General features: G+C 42.5%; 1 protein-coding gene across 3 annotated transcripts in view; it reads left to right on the top strand.

Moving 5' to 3' along the window:
- Nucleotides 1–21653, top strand: part of DROSHA (drosha ribonuclease III) — a 316847-nt gene that overhangs the window by 217954 nt on the left and 77240 nt on the right. For all 3 annotated transcript variants that reach the window (XM_073550200.1, XM_073550202.1, XM_073550201.1), the window contains one exon: nt 21227–21326. In XM_073550200.1, the coding sequence (XP_073406301.1) occupies nt 21227–21326 (100 nt within the window). The remainder of the gene's footprint in view (nt 1–21226; nt 21327–21653) is intronic.

The following is a 21653-nucleotide window of genomic DNA, read 5'->3' on the forward strand; positions in this document are numbered from 1 at the left end:
ACAGGATGTTCAAAATGCATCAGGCTTGTTTAGATGTTCTTTTGCATATTTCTGACTCTGAGTTTTATGGTGAGAACACAGGAGAGGTTTTCTTCTGATGAATTTTCTGTGAAGTCCGTATTTGTGCAGGTGTCTCTGAACATTAGAACAATGTACCACAACCTTTCTGAAAGTCTTATGCAGTCGATTTCCCTCTCTAGCAATCTTACGAGCAGCTCTCACTGAAAATTTGCTTAGTCTTCCATACCTTATCTTGACCGCCTCTGTTCCTGTTAACTGCCATTTCTTAATTACATTTTGAACTGAGGAAAGGGCAACTTTAAAACGCTTTGCTATCTTCTTATAGCCTTCTCCTGCTCTGTTGGCCTCCACTATTTTCATTTTCTGAGTGCTAGGCAGCTGCTTAGAAGAACCCATGGCAGCTGTTTTTTGGCACAAGGTCAGAGGAGAACGGGTTTTTATAAAGCTGGGAAATTTGCATCACCTGGCCTTTCCTAATGATGATAGTGAACAAGTCAGAACCCTAACAGGCTAATTAAGGTATGAAACCTTGGTCAAAGTTACCTAAGCACGTTATCTTTTGCATCAGCCCATTTTCCTTTATGTAATTTTTTTAAAATGTAAAACGACACTATATATATATATATATATATATATATATATATATATATATATTCGCCTAAAATACAAAGGAAATGTCTCATCTTTAACTGTAGGCCTTTTAGACATCATTTAATTTTCAACTTAACTGTTCGTAATAACCGTATTTTTGACTGAGTGCCCAAACTTTTACATGCCATTGTACACAGTATTTGCAATCCTTATTCATATGAACTGGCTAGCCTCAGAGATTTCTGCAAATAGGCAGCCAACGGTTAAAGAAAAAAAAAAGATCCAATCTCATGAAGCAGTTTCCACACAAGTCAGAGTTATAAAGAAAACCTGCCAGTAGTGGTTTTTTGCAACGTGTGAGAAATAGAGGTACCCAGAAAGATTTGTAGCCACATCGTGTTCTGTGGCCACCAAACTCGAGAACTTTGAACCTCCCAATCTACTGCCACATCTCATTAGTAGATCTTGCGACATGATTACATTGTGGCGCCTGGAACGCATTACCGTGCAAAATATAAACCAAAACTGGATTAAAAAAAAAAAAACATGCTGCATAACCAAAAATAACTACTTTGATAAAGTTCTCAGTATTAAGTACAAGCCTATAAATAATCAAAGTAAAAAAAAATATTTTTAATCCCCAATAAATAAAATGTTATTAGTTACAGAAAAACAATAAAACATCCAATAGAACCTGAAAAAAGGGACCGTGTGGTCAAAGGTAAGTTATATTATGGCATTCTGAACACTATATAAATAAATTACAAAGAATATTTTCTTAGAAAATAAAAACAATAATCTGGGGGAAAAAAGGGTCACTGTGCACAAATTAACTAAATTCAAGGAGTCAAAAACATACCGTAATTGGCCAAAAGTTTGCCAAATAATGATCAACAGTAGCCAAATGTCAATTGATAAGACAAGTGAACAGTAACTAGTATTAAAGTGCTGGAGTGCACAGACCCCTTACCCACCACTAACCGCCATGTTAATTATGCCAAAGTGACAGACCACGCCGCCCACTACCCCAGGACCCAGCACATATTACCTTGCAGAGGTCTAATCTAAATCGGTGGCAATGCTGGAGGTAGTAATGAGTTCATAGTGCCATGGTCTGGCAGCCACAGACTACCAATGTGGCCTCTGCACCAGGGTCCTGGAAATCTTTTTGTTCAACTCTCGTGACAACCATTTTTAATCAATCTACCACTAGGGAATGGTCACTAGCACTACCGAGTTCATTAAATCATGGTTTGTTTAATTTGTGTCCAAGGACCACACTCCTTTTTCATGCTTTGCGCAGTAGTCCAAAGACCATCAATTCAATATCTGAAGAAAAAACCTTTTGGCACATGTCCATTTATAAGTCTTTAATCCATACAACTGCAGGTACACAAAATCAGTAGCTCTTTAGTCTCTGCTGAAATTCGAGTCCCTTAGAGCAGGGTTCCCCAACTCCAGTCCTCAAGGTCCACCAACAGGTCATGTTTTCAGGATTTCCTTTGTATTGCTCAGGTGATAATTGCTTCACCTGTACAATACAAAGGAAATACTGAAAACATGACCTGTTGGTGGGCCTTGAGGACTGGAGTTGGGGAACCCTGCCTTGGAGCAAATGTACCTACTTGTGTGTCTGTGTTAGGAATTGTATGTGTGGATGCCCCTGGTAGCTGCTTGTAACAGCAGCTATTGAGCTTGCTCCAATCAGTGTTATTTAGCCATTGAGATTCCGCAATCAGAAAAGTGATTGCAGGGTGCCGATGGTTTAACAAAGCAGTTGGGGGCCTGCTCCATGCTCTTGACAGACATGCATTTTTCCAACATGATGATTATCCAAAACACATCTGTTGCATTTCTGGAGGAGAGGAGGGTAAAAGTGATTCTGTGGCCAAGTATGTGTCCAACCAAAACGCCTTTGGGGAATTCTGAAGAGACAAGTTGAACATCATCACTCTCCATCCAGTAACCTTACTCTCATGCTATGGATTAACAAATAATGTTCTATAAAACTCAGCCTTCTCAAAATTTTAGAAATTGTTTTTGTACATCGTAAACTGGCAGAACTTCAATTTTTTTTGTCCCTGATTGATCACACTTTTTCTGCACCTTGTATGGTAGAATGTTACTACAACTCAAAGCTTCAACCCATCACACAGAAAAGCAAGCTCTTATAAGGCTTTGTTGACTGAAAATTAATAAAGTTAGAGCTCTTGGAATAAAGGCCCCGTCTCACTAAGCTATCTCGGTAGCGAGATCGCTGCTGAGTCACAACTTTTGTGACGTAACAGCGATCTCACCAGCGAGATCGCTGTGTGTGACAGCGATCAGAGAGCTGCCCCCCTGCCGGTATCGCTGATCGCTGCAAGAAATCTCTGGACATTTCTTTGGTCGCTGGTCTCCCGCTGGCCAGCACACATCGCTGTGTGTGACAGCGGGAGACCAGCGATCAGGTGTAAAAAATAATAAAAAAAATAAATATAGTTATTCTCACCTTCCGATGTCCCGTTCAGCCATCCCGCCTCTCTCCACGCTCCGGTCCCAGTGATCCTTTGCACGAATGACCACGAGACTTTGTTATCCCGCGAGACCGTGACATCTCGCTGTCATTCGTGCAAAGGATCACTGGGACCGGAGCGTGGAGAGAGGCCGAAAGACTGCGCGGGACATCGGATGGTGAGAATAACTATATTTTTTATTTTGATTCTATTTTTTACAGGGATGGCCAGCGATGCCGGGTGCTCGGCATCGCTGTGCTGATCGCTGGTGAAGCTGTCTGTGTGACAGCTCACCAGCGATCACATAGCGACTTACTAGCGATCCTGACACCTTGATATCGGTGTCGGGATCGCTGGTAAGTCGCTTAGTGAGACGGGGCCTTAAGGGTAGGGAAAACTAAAAGCGCAAAAACTGGAAAATTGCCAAATCTTTAAGGGGTTAATGTTAAGCTGGTGGATTTTAGTTAGAACATTATTTCACTGTGTTTTCTTATGGCCTATGTTCACCCTTCCTTCTGAAGCTTTGGGGAAGACTTGGTAAAGGAAAATAAGAAATTCACTAAAAATATCTTCGAAAACCCGCCACCACTTTTTTTTTTTTTCTTTAATTTGCTCCTTTTGTATCCATTTGCAGTGACACAGATAAATGATTTCTGTGTACCACAGGAGATTCACCGCCCCCTGCCTACTCACTTTCTGTATGGCTGTTGGACAACTAGCTGCAACAGAACTCCCCCCACTCTGCCCTTTCTACAATAGGCATCACAGCTGTTGTCTAGGTTCGGCACAAAAGTCTGTAGTCACACGCGGTCAGGATTCTCTGGGAATAATGGGAATTATGCCCTGATAGGTGGCGCAAATCTAGAGTGAGGGCAGGGGAGCACAGCTGAAAGTGCTATGAGCTGAAGTGTGCCACATACGCCCGTTATTCCCTGATGCCTGGAACAGGTGCAGCGAGGTGTGCACTGCCGCTCCCTCTTCCACGCTTGGATTCATGTTAGACGTTGGCTATGAGATCTTTTGTCTCTGGGGAGGAGAGCAGAGCTACATGTAATTACGGTACATGTCTTAAGATATCACAAAGAAAAGCTCAGTTCTGATGTTCTCTTGGCGTCATTTTATTTTCCTGCATAAAACTGCCTGTTTGGTCAATGTCACGCCTGGAAAAAGTAAACACCCCCCTTGAAGAACCTCAACAACCTCAACCTCAGTGAAAACTAGCTTGGAAATTTTACAAGTAATTTCTCATCTCTGTAGCGGGGATATTAACATTGCCAAATGATGTTTTAGTCAGATTTGCAACCACTATTCTATGATGTGGCAGGTCGGCTTCCCCAGGCCCCCAAACCACCGCTATGTCTTTATTGAACCATTTATGTATTTTATAAGAAGCAGCCCTTTCGTGGCTTACAGATTTTTAAATATCCATAAAATAAAATTTATAACTGAGCTTATTATATGCTAATTGTTGTATGACTAGCTACGGGGTTGTTCTTTTCCCCAGACTAATCTTCATACAAATTGTTATCATGCCCCTGTGGATATGAACATGACCTTCAAGGCGCAACATTCTGCCTCCTTGGCTCAGTGAAGCCAAGGGTGTAGCTCCCATGCTTATCTGGCGAAATGCACATACTCGCGGAGGCAGAAGTGATGCAGAACTGCTGCCTCCTTGGGCACATACTGCAGTAAGTAAATTGTAATAGTTCAGTGACGAATCACACAGGGGAAGGGGGTGTCGACTTCACTCATCTCGTGGGAGGGGAGGGGAGAGAAGGACCCAGCAAGGATTGGCTCTCTGGCGCCTCCACTTGCTCCAGGTCAGTCAGGGAACTGCACCGAAGGCAAATAGTCGCCGGAAAGGCTTCCTTTATAGGTACGAGTTATTGAGGCGCTCCAAGTGAGGTGGGATATACATCAACCGGCCAGGCCGGGGATATAGATATAGATATATATATATATATATATATATATATATATATGTATACATACACCTATATACCCCCCGGCCGTCACTGTCAGGGCTTCTCACTAACACAGTACCGTATGCTGACACCAGTTCCTCGTTCGAAATAAGCCCCGTCCGACAGCAGGCTTATATCAGGTTAGAAACCTACCAGGGTAGCGTGTAATAACCAACGGAGCGTGCTGACGTGGGGATTCGTGTGTCGCGATAAAAGAGCAGCCCAAGATTAATTTTTATATTTTATCGCCGAAAAGGCGCACTAGAAATATACAGGTATATATTTACAAGAACAATATACAGGTATACATCCAAGAGTGGAGTACAAGGATAGGGTATAGATAGCAGGGCTGTGGAGTCAGTAAGCCAAACCTGCAACTCCAACTCCTCAATTTCCCTTACACCGACTTCGACTCCCACATATATTGCTTATATTTAAGTGAAAAATTTATTTTAGTACAATATGAACATCAGACATTTAAACATTTTTATGAAACAATAATCAAGATATTTAGATAGAACATAATATATGTTTATTGGAATATAGCTTTAGAACACAAAACTGTAATAAATTGTAAATATATAATACACTATGTAATATTGATTGCATATATACAATACAGACCAAAAGTTTGGACACACCTTCTCATTTAAACAGTTTTCTTTATTTTCATGACTATGAAAATTGTAGATTCACTCTGAAGGCATCAAAACTATGAATTAACACATGTGGAATTATATAATTAGCAAAAAAGTGTGAAACAACTGAAAATATGTCTTATATTCTAGGTTCTTCAAAGTAGACACCTTTTGCTTTGATTACTGCTTTGCACACTCTTGGCATTCTCTTGATGAGCTTCAAGAGGTAGTCACCGGGAAAGGTCTTCCAACAGTCTTGAAGGAATTCCCAGAGATGCTTAGCATTTGTTGGCCCTTTTGCCTGTCCAGCTCACCCATCTCGATTGGGTTCAGGTCTGGTGACTGTGGAGGCCAGGTCATCTGGCGTAGCACCCCATCACTCACCTTCTTGGTCAAATAGCCCTTACACAGCCCGGAGGAGTGTTTGGGGTCATTGTCCTGTTGAAAAATAAATGATGGTCCAACTAAACGCAAACCGGATGGAATAGCTTTCCGCTGCAAGATGCTGTGGTAGCAAGCTGGTTCAGTATGCCTTCAATTTTGAATAAATCCCCAACAGTGTCACCAGCAAAGCACCATCACACCTCCTCCATGCTTCACGGTGGGAACCAGGCATGTAGAGTCCATCCGTTCACCTTTTCTGCGTCACACAAAGACACGGTGGTTGGAACCAAAGATCTCAAATTTGGACTTATCAGACCAAAGCACAAATTTCCACTGGTCTAATGTCCATTCCTTGTGTTCTTTAGCCCAAACTAGTCTCTTCTGCTTGGTGCCTGTCCTTAGCAGTGGTTTCCTAGCAGCTATTTTACCATGAAGGCCTGCTGCACAAAGTCTCCTCTTAACAGTTGTTGTAGAGATGTGTCTGCTGCTAGAACTCTGTGTGGCATTGACCTGGTCTCTAATCTGAGCTGCTGTTAACTTGCGATTTCTGAGGCTGGTGACTCAGATTAACTTATCCTCCGCAGCAGAGGTGACTCTTGGTCTTCCTTTCCTGGGGCGATCCTCATGTGAGCCAGTTTCTTTGTAGCGCTTGATGGTTTTTGCCACTGCACTTGGGGACACTTTCAAAGTTTTCCCAATTTTTCGGACTGACTGACCTTCATTTCTTAAAGTAATGATGGCCACTCGTTTTTCTTTACTTAGCTGCCTTTTTCTTGCCATAATAAAAATTCTAACAGTCTATTCAGTAGGACTATCAGCTGTGTATCCACTAGTCTTCTGCACAACACAACTGATGGTCCCAACCCCATTTATAAGGGAAAAAATCCCACTTATTAAACCTGACAGGGCACACCTGTGAAGTGAAAGCCATTTCCGGTGACTACCTCTTGAAGCTCATCAAGAGAATGCCAAGAGTGTGCAAAGCAGTAATCAAAGCAAAAGGTGGCTACGTTGAAGAACCTAGAATATAAGGCATATTTTCAGTTGTTTCACACTTTTTTTGTTAATTATTTAATTCCACATATATAGTGCTGCCTCTATTTGGAATGAATATTGGATACTGTGGCTGATACTGGACTATTTGCCTGGGGGCCGTGCACCCAAAGCCAAGTACTGTGCGGTTTCTTCTTTTTTCTAATATTATATATACAGTTGTGGCCAAAAGTATTGACACCCCTGCAATTCTGTCAGATAATACTCAGTTTCTTCCTGAAAATGATTGCAATCACAAATTCTTTGGTATTATTATCTTTATTTAATTTGTCTTAAATGAAAAGACACAAAAGAGAATGAAGCAATAAGCAAAACATTGATCATTTCACACAAAACTCCAAAAATGGGCCAGACAAAAGTACTGGCACCCTCAGCCTAATACTTGGTTGCACAACCTTTAGCCAAAATAACTGCGACCAACCGCTTCCGGTAACCATCAATGAGTTTCTTACAATGCTCTGCAGAATTTTAGACCATTCTTCTTTGGCAAACTGCTCCAGGTCCCTGATATTTGAAGGGTGCCTTCTCCAAACTGCCATTTTTAGATCTCTCCACAGGTGTTCTATGGGATTCAGGTCTGGACTCATTGCTGGCCACCTTAGAAGTCTCCAGTGCTTTCTCTCAAACCATTTTCTAGTGCTTTTTGAAGTGTGTTTTGGGTCACTGTCCTGCTGGAAGACCCATGACCTCTGAGGGAGACCCAGCTTTCTCACACTGAGCCCTACATTATGCTGCAAAATTTGTTGGTAGTCTTCAGACTTCATAATGCCATGCACACGGTCAAGCAGTCCAGTGCCAGAGGCAGCAAAGCAACCCCAAAACATCAGGGAACCTCCGTCATGTTTGACTGTAGGGACCGTGTTTTTTTTCTTTGAATGCCTCTTTTTTTCTCCTGTAAACTCTATGTTGATGCCTTTGCCCAAAAAGCTCTACTTTTGTCTCATCTGACCAGAGAACATTCTTCCAAAACGTTTTAGGCTTTTTCAGGTAAGTTGTGGCAAACTCCAGCCTGTCTTTTTTATGTCTCGGGGTAAGAAGTGGGGTCTTCCTGGGTCTCCTACCATACAGTCCCTTTTCATTCAGACGCCGACGGATAGTACGGGTTGACACTGTTGTACCCTCGGACTGCAGGGCAGCTTGAACTTGTTTGGATGTCAGTCGAGGTTCTTTATCCAACATCCGCACAATCTTGCGTTGAAATCTCTTGTCAATTTTTCTTTTCCGTCCACATCTAGGGAGGTTAGCCACAGTGCCATGGGCTTTAAACTTCTTGATGACACTGCACACGGAAGACACAGGAACATTCAGGTCTTTGGAGATGGACTTGTAGCCTTGAGATTGCTCATGCTTCCTCACAATTTGGTTTCTCAAGTCCTCAGACAGTTCTTTGGTCTTCTTTCTTTTCTCCATGCTCAATGTGGTACACACAAGGACACAGGACAGAGGTTGAGTCTACTTTAATCCATGTCAACTGGCTGCAAGTGTGATTTAGTTATTGCCAACACCTGTTAGGTGCCACAGGTAAGTTACAGGTGCTGTTAATTACACAAATTAGAGAAGCATCACATGATTTTTCGGACAGTGCCAATACTTTTGTCCACCCTCTTTTTTATGTTTGGTGTGGAATTATATCCAATTTGGCTTTAGGATATTTCTTTTTGTGTTTTTTCATTTAAGACAAATTAAATGAAGATAATAATAACAAAGAATTTGGGTTTGCAATCATTTTCAGGAAGAAACTGAGTATTATCTGACAGAATTGCAGGGGTGTCAATACTTTTGGCCACAACTGTATATATATATATATATATATATATATATATATGTGTGTATATATATAACACTATGACTTATCTCAGCTAAGACAAAGCCTAGATCCTCAGGCTACATTCACACCATGGGCGTAGCCAGGATCAAACTTAGGAGGGGGGCAGAACCTCGTACTGTTCCACAGAACCTCATACTGCACACCTCAGCTGCTGCAGAACCTCATACTACATACCCCTACACTTGAAAATAAAGCCTGCACCTTAAGAAGATGTGGTAATGAATGCAGTCTATTTATTCCAACTATCAATTGATGTTGATGTGTTACTGGGCGTCCTTTTGGGCAGCTATGAGGTGTAAATATTATCTATGTGCTCAAAAACCTTTCAGGTGATGCGGTTTTTTTAAAAGCTGATCTGCTTTTGCAGCTGAAAAACGTGTCCTCAAAAAACGCAGGAAAAACTCTGTGTGAGAATGTAGCCTTAGATCAGGAATAGAAAAGCCATTTATAGGACATTTCATAACTTTCCCAAATTCCTATGAAAAAATATTCTGCACATTCTGCATTGAACTACTGTACCCAATGTATTATATATTTTAGGAGTCGGAGTCGGTCCATTTTATGCCCACTCCACGACTCCGACTCCACAGCCCTGATAGATAGTTTGCAGTTACTGTGTTATGTAACATGTGACCACATGGAGGTGTTGATGGATCACCGGTCCAAATTCTAGTTACGTGGTTTTCCTGGCCACGTCAGCTAACGGATCCTCCTGCCAGTAAATGCCAACTAAGCTAAAAATTGAGGAGCTGTCTCTTATCTCCTAGGCTTTTGTCTCCCACACTCTGTGCCCACTCCTGGGCTTGTGCAGCCTCTTGCCTCCCATCTCTGAGGGTATGATTTTCCAGGCAGAACCGGGCATGGCCCATAACTTTCCGCCCGTAGCATAAATGGGTTGGCGCCGCTGCCACTGGGTGCCGCTGGATTTTATCTGTGCAGAGAGACCAAATACAGCTACTGTATTTAACTCCTGGTAGCTATGCTTCATAACTCCATACCACAGGGGTCTGCATGTGGCTGCCAGGCACGGGTATGTGGAAGAAGGAATGCTGGTTCCGAGAATGTGCTCGGCTAGGCTCAGAGATCTTGCATTCTGTTATTATAGGTCATTTTCCAGATTCAATACCTCAGAGCTTTGCTGTGACCTATGGTGTGTGCGGTAGACAAAGGAATCCAGTTTGCTGTAGCTGCATTAGAGGTCACACCCTTGTGATAATTGGTGGGGACCAGAGCTTCAAACGGTTTCTTCTTGGAGTTAATTAAAGGAAAACATTGCATTGCTTTTTATGGCCTGAGGGAATGCCAAGGTGGGGGCACACTTCAAGAGTAGTGGGGGGATCTCCTGAACCTATAATCCAAAATGGAGTCCCTCACAAGTACATGTTAATAACTTAGGGTACTTGGTTGACACTTGTAGTTGATTTCTCCAAGTACCACCAAGTCTCAAAATAGACAGGGGCAAAGCAGGACCCAGGCCTGACTGTTTTACACCCTTCCGTGAACAGTCATATAGGACAAGATGCACAGCCCGAAAAGGGGGAGCAATGCTGAAATGAAATTAGGCAAAACCAAAGAAATGATCCAGAACACATGTTGATGTAAGTGCAATGTTTAGATGCACATTCATACTGTGGCCATTAACATACAAAACTTAGGATAAAAAATAATGAGTATGTAAATAAATGGTAAAAGTACATTTAAATAACAGGGTGCTTAGTTGACACTGTTTTGAGCAAAAAACCACTTCACCCCGACAAGGATGATCCCTTACTGTTGTGGTTGACCTGTACTATTCCTATTTATTTACTTACTGCAGGGTATTTGCTCATTTGTTTGGTGTGAATGTGCACCTACACATTGCACTTATACTTACTAACAGCTTGGCTGGCCCAGTTCTTTGGTTTTTCTCCCTGGGCGCACACAGTTCACCAATGAAGGCTGGGATCTTACAACCGGCTTCAGTGCACATTGCCCTGATAAAGGCAGATGCCGAAACATGCGACGGGGTGGACGCGCCCTCGGGACTGTACTGGACCCCCATCTTATCTTACCATCCTTACACAGGTAAATACGATATGATATTTTGGTAAGATCATCCTTTTTTGGTGGCTCTAAAGATACCTGACACTGTCCATATATTTACTTAAGGTTGCAGCACATGCAGTTTTTTATATCTCCTTGCCACTTAGTATGACGGTCATTTGTAAGGGGGTCTACCTTGTTCATTTTGTCCATATATGTTCATGTTTTGATATATCAGCAGCACCTTATTGAGTCTGTTGTATATTTGCACCTTTTTGATATAGTATTATATTTTTGCTGCTAGCATTATTACCGACCCTTGTGTTTTGCGTCCCTTCATATCCCTGAACATTTGTTTAAACTCCTACCTTTGCTCTGTTAATATTATTAATCAATAAAACATATATATTTTTTTGTACTATATAGGGTCTCAAAGTCTGTCTTTTTTCTTGATTCATACATTGCTAGGAAAGCAGAACGATGTGTGCATGCATGACAATTGCAAAGAATCGGTGTCGACACTGCTCTTGCAAATCATGTCACGCATGCGCACAGGGGCATGATAGCATGATGGGTTGGAAGATTAGTCCGGGTAGAACAGCTCCTGTATTACTTGTCACCTACTAACTTGCTTTTTGCAAGCCCATTTATAAAATAGATTTTATGGAAATTCAAAAATCTAAAAGCCACAAAAAAACTGGTTCCGAAGTACATAAATGGTTCAGTAAAGTGGTGGCTTGGAGGGGGGAGGGACCTGGGGAAGTCGACAGATTCCCTTTAAAAGCCAAGATGGCCCTATATTTTTTCAGTATCCTGTAGTATGTGAAACCAAATTGCCATTTCCATTAATATTTACAGCACATCTGACCTGGCATTCAATGTTAAATTAAGTCCAGTACCTGAGTCTGAACCATTCTCGTCCAAAACTCTGGAAATCTACTCTAATAAGAGCAATAATATTTTTTCAGAGAAAAGTCAACTCTACCATAATATCAACTTAATCTCTTCAGCTCCTTGCATGTCTCTAATTATAAGGGTTACATCTAATGTAAGAGTATCATGAAGGCATCTCCTAAATTCTGCTTTAATGGGTTCATTAGAATTCTTATCTACATTCTAGAAATGTGACCACAACAGCTGCTATATGGTTAGAATTCAAGAGGATTATGTGTTATAGATCTGATGCTGTCCTATTGACCTACTGTATAGTCTTAAAAATATTTTTTGGGTTTTATGAGTCAAGAATAATTCTATATAACACATGAAATATTTGCAGAATTAGAGGCTTTAAATTGCAATTATTCTTTAAACATGCATTTCGGTTATTGTACAACGTTCTTTTTCTTTTAAAAAAAAAAAAAATTAAATATCAATCGCCATTTTGCAGGGATTTCATTTTTTTGTAATGCTTCATTACAGTGGTAGGAAAAGGTTACCACTTAAACCTAAGTTAGTCGATATTTTCTGAGTTATTGGGGAGTCCAACCTTGGAGTTACGCGACTGATTGCCAGCACAGGAGATCTTTGTCTCTCGTTTAAATGGAGAAGTGGTAGAGGACATACACTGCAATTACATTGCTGTACTCTGATATCTCCAGCAGTTTCATAAAGAAAGAGTGGAGCATTGCTGCGTATACTTGACCGCCGCTTTATTCAAAAGGAGCAAAATATCCCCCATAAGTGCGGGTCTGAGCAGCAAGACAACCTCTGATCTAGAGGCTTTCACCTATTCTGCAAATTGGTGATAATTTCTTAACAAAATTCCCATTTTAGGCTACTTTCACACATCAGGTTTTCGGCGTCAGGCGCGATCCGGCGTCGTGCCGGAACGCCGGATCCGGCAAATGTTTTGTAAAACCTGATGTGCCGGATCCGTCTTGTTCTTGACATACAAAACCGGATCCGTCTCATCCGGTTCATCCGTTTTTCTATCCGTTTTTCGACGGATTACGCCGGATCCGGTTTTTAAAATTGACCCTTGTGGCCTTCCGAACGGGATTGGCTACTGGAAAACTATATATAGCGTGTTCCTACAGCCCTTCTTTGACAGGTTGTAGAGGAGAAAGTGCAGGTTGGAGAGAAGAGCAAGTTACTGGCGAAGATGGATGTTGTGATTGGAAATATTTTGAAGAATTTGGCGGATTTTATAGCGGAGGCGAATCGTTTGAGGGTGATTGTTCTGGAGAAGGAGAGAGCGAGACAGCAGCGCATCAGGCATCGTAGACGACGTTTGTGGATCCACCCCATCACAGCCAAGAGAATGATGCGTGGGGTCTATTCTACACTCTGCATGGACCTTCGACGAAACCCGGATAAATTTTTTGGATATGTTCGGATGAAAATGGAGAATTTTGATTACTTGGTGGAGCGCATTGCACACCTCATAAGAAAAGCGGACACCTATTGCCACTTCTCTGTTTCACCCGCAGAGCGTCTGATGGTGACTTTAAGGTAAGCCACATTTATTGGATATGATCGCATCAGAGCACACTTTCACTGCAATCTTGTTGGTGGTAGTTTGTATCTCCAAGTGTTATAGCTGAGTTTTGGTATGTAATGCTGTGATTTAAAACTAATTTATTATTTTTTAATTCCCCACAGATTTCTTGCAACTGGAGAATCCCTTTCGTCACTGCATTTCTAGTACAGACTCGGGATTTCCACCATATCTGGAATAGTGAAGTACACATGCCGTGCACTGTGGGACTCCTTAGCTGAAGAGTTTTTACCAGAGCCCACAACAGAGAGGTGGATTGAAATTGCTGACAAGTTTCAACAGATATGTCAGTTTCCCAACTGCTTGGGCGCTGTGGACGGGAAACATATCCGCATTGTAAAGCCAGCCGGATCGGGATCGGAATATTTCAATTACAAGAAATATTTTTCAATTGTCCTCATGGCTATCGCTGACGCGGAATACAAATTTATTGCTGTTGATATTGGGGCCTATGGCCGCTCCAATGACTCTCAAGTTTTCAAACTGTCTGCCATGGAGCGTAAACTGTATGGAAACACCTTCCAGTTCCCACCACCTAGACCGCTGCCGCAAACATCTGGTCCACCTATGCCATTTGTCTGTGTAGGGGATGAAGCCTTCCAGCTGTCAGAACACCTTTTGAAACCATACTCTAGCAGAGGATTGACAAGACCAAAACGCATTTTTAATTACCGCCTCACAAGAGCAAGAAGAATGGTTGAATGTACCTTTGGTATTCTGACAGCCAAATGGCGGGTCCTATTGACTGCGATCAACCTCAAGACAGAAACTGTTGACGAGGTGATCAAAGCTTGCGTGGTACTCCACAATTTTGTTATCTGCAAGGAACCCATTTCCATTGAGGACACCTCTGAAGAAACCACCTTGCAAGATTACCATGACATTACCACTAGAAGTTCTGTGACGGTTTCAGTAATGAGGGACAATTTTGCACTATACTTTGTCACCTCAAGGCAGAGTACACTGGCAGGATGACAGAGTGTGAAAGATTTGTGCCCTAACCAAACTTGTGTACCTTCTGGACCAACAGTATATACCTTTGCCAACCAAAGTTGGCTATCTTGTCATGGTCTCTATTTTTAGCTTTAGGCCACAGGTGTGTACCTGGTTGTGTTTTATGCAAAGTATTTCACCTTTTAACAAAAGTTGTGTACATTGTTAGGAAATCACCAACAATAAACACAACTTTTTAGGTGAAATACTTTGCTTCAAACACAACCAGGAACACAACTGTGGCAAAAAGCTAAAATTTACCCACAGTTATATACCTGGTTTTGAATACCTTTTTACCTTTTAAATACCCTGTATTTAACCTTTTTTTTTAACATATTTCGCCGCAGAAAGAAATGACAGACAACCAGTGTAAACAATAATTTAACTTTTATTTAAAAAATTTTTTTTTTTGTAAACTGTTTTTAAAGTTAAAAAAACTTTTTTAATAAAGGTTTGAAACCAACTGGGCATTTTTATTACAAAACACATCATAAATCTGTGTAGTGTGGGGTGGAAATACTGCTGGAGGGGCTGCGGGACACTTCGACAATGGGAGTGTGGAGAGAGGACTGGGATCGTGGTGGGGAAGGAACAGTTAGAGGTGATGGTGTGGAAAAAGCTACAGAATGGGTGGACATGTGGGAGGCAGAAGAGGTGGTGGGCGGTGGAGTGGAGGGTTGGGCAGGGACTGTAGGAGCAGATGATGTTGATGGAAAGTTGTATGGGGAAGGAGTTTGGTACTGGGAAGGAGTTTGGTACGGGGAAGGTTGCTGGAAGTGGGGAGATGTCTGGTACTGGGGAGGTTGCTGGTACTGGGGAGGTTGCTGGTATGTAATAGGAGGGGGAGGATGGAAAGTGGCTGGAGTGGGTGCAGATGTAATAGGAGGGGGAGGATGGAAAGTGGCTGGAGGGGGTGCAGGTGGAGGAACTACAGTGGTGGGAGGTGGAGGTTGGGAGGTAACCTGCTGTAGAGCACCGTGGCACGAATGCATTACATGCATCTGCTGGGTAGGAGATAGTGTTGCCATGCGCTCCACAACAGACCTGAAAAAGGTGTGGTTTGGCGAAGATCTTGCTTCTGAATGCATGGTTTGCAGAAGTGTCTTCACCTCCAGAATGCTGGAGTTGATCTGCTGAAAGCCTGCGGAGATTTGCTCTGACAAGACTTTTAGACAGTTCTGGAAAGATGCATTCAGATGCAAGAACTCTGGCGCATAACTCTTTTCCTGACCCCTCTGCCGCTGCCGCCCAGTATCCGCAGGTGTACTAGAGGTGGCAGGGGCAGAAGGGTGGGGTAAAGGGAAAACGATCTCCTCACCAGCAGCTTCATGTAATGTAGGCGGCCACGATGCTCCTGTGCTGGTGGATGGGACAGATGGGTCGAATGTGTGGGAAGGTGCAGATGTACCGGGGCGGTCGAAGTGTCCCTCGGTGCCGGTCTCCTCAGGGATCGCCTCAGAAGGGTCCAATCGTGCAGGCTCCCGAGTGCTGCTCACCGTGCTGTGGAATAAAGAGAAAAAAAAACAATTAAAATAGTGACAAGGTATGGCCCTGGCTGAAAAAAAAAAGTTACATCTAAACATTTTTTTGTCACATGTGGTGTGTAATATTTACCTTCTGGTGAGCATTGTCTCCCGGAGGAACGACAGGGCTCGTGCGTACTTGTACTTGCTCCTGCGTCCTCCAGATCCACTCGGGGCCCGCATCTCTTTATTGAACTCCTTCTTGAAACGATCCCTCACAGACCGCCACCGCTTCACAATTCTCTCCCCTGAAACGAGAAAGGACAAAGTGGTTAGTATACAACATCAGTGTTTCCCAAACTCCAGTCCTCATGGTCCCCAGGGGTCATGTTTTCAGGATTTCCAAAGTAAATAGAAATCCTGAACACATGATCCGTGGGGACCACGAGGACTGAAGTTCGGGAAACACTGGTTTAAATCAAGCAACCGGTACTGTATATACTTACGCTCTTTAATCTGGGCCCGAGCTTCGAGGTCCTCCCAGCGGTCCACAAGGAGCGAACAGATTTCCTCCCAGAGTCGTCGGGTAACGATAAGGTCAGCGTGGCGGCGGTCAGCCATATTCCAGAGCGGCTCCCTTTCTCTGACGAGATCGATGAGGTGGTCCACATCGATTCCTCCATCCTCACCGTCAGAGTCGGGAGCACGCTGTGAAGGCTGTTAAAGAAAAAGACAAAAATAACATAATTAGCCTCCACAAAAGAAATGAAATAAAAAGTGCAAAAAAACAAAGCAAAAATATTTATACTTACACCCTGGTGACCGCCGCGTTGCTGTCGCCGACGACCCTGGGAGGCACTGCGAGGACATCTTGGCCGAGCACCAGATTGGGAAGACTAGAGAAGAAAACAAAAAATGTTATGTCTTTGGATGTAGGCATTTGTTTGCTGTGTGTGGTCTGCAGAACATTGTTTTCTATGTGTTGTGTGTAGTGTGATGTTGTGTTTCTGCGTTTGATGCAAAAAACTTACCAATTGTGAGCCCACTCCAAGTGTCTGTCCACCCCTTCCTTCTTCTTCTGGGAGCTCCTCTTCATCTTGTGATTCCTGTTTTGAAATAAAAGGCAATGAATAGACATATATTACAGAGATGATGGATTTTGGAAATAAAAACTTACCGTCAAACGCTGACGATGCGAGGGAGGGCTCCCAGAAGAAGATGTGCTGTCTTCCTGCTGGCCAGACTCCATGGCTGTGGGTGGTGTTCCTGCTGCTGCCATTGCTGCTGCTGCTGCTGCATCTATTGGGCGGCTGTTGAATAAAGAGAAACAAAGGGCCAATGAATATCTTGATATTCCATAGCCCTAGTTTGGAGGAATGGGGGATTTGATAATTACCGTCTCTCATCTGCTGCTGGACTCCCCTCCCGTTGTTCAGCATGCTGCTCCATTTGGGGTGGTGCTGATGGTGCTGCTGCAGATGTCTGCTGCCTTCTCCTGCTCCTGGTTCTTGGCTTGGGTGGCATGTTGGGTGTGGCTGAGGGTCCCACTGTCTTGCTTTTATATATGTCTTGTGGGCAGAGCTACTGAGCATGCTCAGACCAAAAAAACCGCATCCGGCTGTCGCCGGATCAGGCGCATTGCGGCGCTCATAGGCTTTCATTGTATGAAAAAGCCGGACACGCCGGATCCGGCGTGTCCGGCTTTTTCGCCGGAGACAAAAACCGTTACAGTAGCCTTTTTTTCCAGACGCCGGATCGCGTCACATTGCCGGATCCGGCGAAAATCGGATGAAACGCATGGCCATCCGGCTCGATCCGGCTCTAATGCAAGTCAATGGGGGGGAAACCGGATCCGGCATTGCATTTCGCCGGATCCGGTTTTTGTCAAAAGCGCCGGATCGCGCCTGACGGCGAAAACCTGATGTGTGAAAGAGGCCTAAGGTGTTGTTTGTGCTACAGACTGCAAAGGTATAGAGTCGGTGTCTCCAAAATGACTGGTTTTGTGGTGTGTTCCTAGTACAGTAAGCACTGGTTAATAAATACTAAAAGGCGGACACCCAGTGAACATGAGCACCCAAGGGTCACTGATCTGCCTGTGATATATATACATAGGAGGGGGGAATAAGGTGCTCTCTTGAATGGTGGTGTACTGTTTTCTAGAATTGATTACCACAGTAGAAAAATCCTTATGCTTTTACCCTATGAAATGTATGTATAAACATAGTGATATATAGGCTGTAAACGACTCTGGATGAGCGGACCCGTTGAAGTTCAGGTTTTTGTACCATACCCGAACTTTCTTCCAATGTTTGGTTTTACCCGAACTTCAACCAGAACCTGAACCTCTTTGAAAAAATTATCTCTCTCTCTGCAACGAACTTCCCCCGGATCTTTGAACATTGCAAAGGACTTCCAGGAGAAGTCAGTGTTCAGCATGTATATGTGTATGACCGACACCATTTACCTAAACATTTTGCTGAACATGTACAACCTATAAAAGAGTTGTGCCATCATCACCCCTTCCCAACATCCGCCGTACCTTAAAAATACAAGTTGGAAGTGGGTGTATGGAGCTGGCACACAGACTGAGCCTACCCCATACCTGGCAAATAATGGCTGCATATTAGAGGCAGGTCCTAGTTGTATCAGCTATGGGTGGACCAGAGCTTCCCTCACAGCAGTTAACCTGTTAAATTCCACTGTCAATTTCTGACAGCAGCATTACTGGAGTGTCATGGGGACATCCTTTAATGTGCCCATTGGACGCCTGGTGACATGATTGTGGAGCTCCTTTGGGTTGCAGCCGGAAGTCTGTTTAAGGCCCCCATGCCTGCCATCACGGAGCTTTGTTGAAAGTCAGCTAGTGGCCGGGCTTCAAAGGAGACCGTGATCTTTACTATATGCAGCAAAACTTTTTATTTTCATACCACAGTGTTAAAAATAAAGCTAATCAAAAATGTATGCATGTGGTATCAACGCATCCATAAGTCTGATCTATCCAATTATATAATCAACCCGATTTTTAAATTCTGTAAAGAAAAAAAAAGTGAAATCAACAAAATTGTGTTTGTGTTTTTTGGGGGGAGGGTGGTTAATGCTGCCCAAAAAATACAGCATGAAGCAATCTAAACGTCTGCCTCAAAATGGTATCAATAAAAACGTCGGGTGACTTTGTGTGTATGTATGTATATGTGTATTTTGTCTGATTTTTCTCTTTATAGATATATTTTGAGTAAAATGTAAATTTCTTTTATTCTATAAACTTCAGACAACATGTCTCCGAATTTCCAAGCAATAAATTTTGGGCTTTTTTCTAAAAAAGGAGAAATGGTCAAAATACCAAAAAAATGCAGTGCTTGCAGACCTCAAATAATGCTAAGAAAACAAGGTCATAATCATTTAGAAACAACAATACTAATGTTTTAACTCAGGAAGAGTTCAGAAATCAATATTTTGTGGAATAACCATGATTTTTAATCCCAGCTTTCATGTGTCTTGGCATGCTTTCCACCAGTCTTTTACACTGCTTTTGATGCTAAAATGTAAGCAGTTCTTCTTTGTCTGATGGCTTGTGACTATCCATCATCCTCTTGATTACATTCCAGAGATTTTCATTGGGGTTCAGGTCTGGAGAATGGTCTGCCCATGACAGGGTTTTGATGTGGTGGTCTCTTAATTTTTGCCAGAGCTGTATATATACAGGGTGGACCATTTATATGGATACACCTAAATAAAATGGGAATGGTTGGTGATATCAACTTCCTGTTTGTGGCACATTAGTATATGGGAGAGGGGAAATTTTTCAAGCTGGGTAGTGACCATGGCGGCCATTTTGAAGTTGGCCATTTTGGATCCAACTTTATTTTTTCCAATGGGAAGAGGGTCATGTGACACATCAAACTTTTTGAGAATTTCACAAGAAAAACAATGGTGTTTGGTTTTAACGTAACTTTATTCTTTCATGAGTTATTTAAAAGTTTATGACCGCTTATAAAATGTGTTCAAAGTGCTGCCCATTGTGTTGGATTGTCAATGCAACCCTCTTCTCCCACTCTTGACACACTGATTTCAACACCACAGAACAAATGCTAGTCTAAGGGGGTCAAATTCCATGTAGGAATACTCGGACCTGACACCCATAATGTGATGGTGCACCATCTTGCTGGAAAAACTCAGGGAGCGTGCCATCTTCAGTGCATAAAGAGGACAACACATCATCATGTAGCAATTTCAGATATCCAGTGGCATTGAGGTTTCCATTGATGAAGAATGGCCCCACTATCTTTGTACCTCATATACCACACCATACCATCAATTATGGGTGTCAGGTCCCAGCATTCCTACATGAACAGTTTCCTGGAAAGTGGATTGGTCGTCTTGGGCCAGTTGAATGGCCACCAAGGTCTCCCGATCTGACCCCCTTAGACATTTATCTTTGGGGTCATCTGAAGGCAATTGTCTATGCTGTGAAGATACGAGATGTGCAGCATCTGAAACAACAGATACTGGAAGCCTGTGCTAGCTTTTCTTCAGCGGTGTTGCTATCAGTGTGTTAAGAGTGGGAGAAGAGGGTTGTATTGACAATATAACACAAAGGGCAGCACTTTGAACACATTTAAAGCAATTTTAAAAAAAAAATAAGAATTGCAGGGTTTTTGTTTTTTTGGGCGATTTCACCACTCTTTGCATTTACTGGCAGCAGACAATATTCACTGTAACAATACTTCTCAGCAAAATTGAGAAATAGTTTGCAGAACATGACGACAAATAGCTCAATCAATGGAGGCCTCACCTGATAACTTAGAGGACTGCCGTAAGGTCTTAGTGCCAGATACCACAGAGGGGTCAGAACACAGAAAGTACCTACAGTAAGTAATGTGGTAAATTTTGTCCTAAGGAGTCCGATGGGGAGTCTTTATTATATAGTATTAATAATAAAAAAGAAAATAAGTTGGTTCTTCAAGCTATGAAGCTTGGCAACAGAGCAAAGTCTTGCAGAGAAACTCTTGACGTGGCTCAGGTTTTATGCTTCGGATACATCATATTGATCTACATTTCACTGTCTTGACTACTGGCTCCAATCAGTGTATATTTAAGTACAGGGGTATTAAAATGATGGATTCACAATGAATAATATCTTGCTGCACTCCGTAGATTTCATCACACATATGAATAATAATTCCTATTGATCACAAACACAAAACAATTTGATTATTACTTACTGCCATTTTTTGTTTTTGCCAGTTTTGATTTTTCTTCATTTTCTTTTTTTGACAGCGTCCACCTGTACTTTCTATTTCCCAGTCTTGAAGAAGGAGGATTGGCTACTTATCGCACAGCTATTGTTCAAAATCAGCATCTTGCTATGTTGGCGAAGGTAAGAAAAGCTTAAAGCGATGTTATCTCTTATAAAAAATATCCTTTTAAGCGCTGAGCTTTCGCTGCCGGCCCTTCCCTATTGCTTTCTCTCTGCTCTCCATATTCCATTATGTGCCCTGTACAACAGCTGCTACCTCCTTGTAACATTCAAGGCTATTTACTCTTGAAATGCAGCGTTCACCATCCTGGATATTCAAAATCCCTAGTTTCTATTTAGAAATAGATTAATCTATATTACATTGGAGATGCTTTCTCATATAGTAGTGCAGCGAAGGAATTATAACCCTAAGCACCACAGATGCTAAGGGAAGAATATGTTGCCCAT

This window comes from Dendrobates tinctorius, unplaced genomic scaffold, assembly GCF_039654945.1.
Source record: "Dendrobates tinctorius isolate UK_male_01 unplaced genomic scaffold, ASM3965494v1 ptg000163l, whole genome shotgun sequence".
Classification (NCBI taxonomy): domain Eukaryota; kingdom Metazoa; phylum Chordata; class Amphibia; order Anura; family Dendrobatidae; genus Dendrobates; species Dendrobates tinctorius.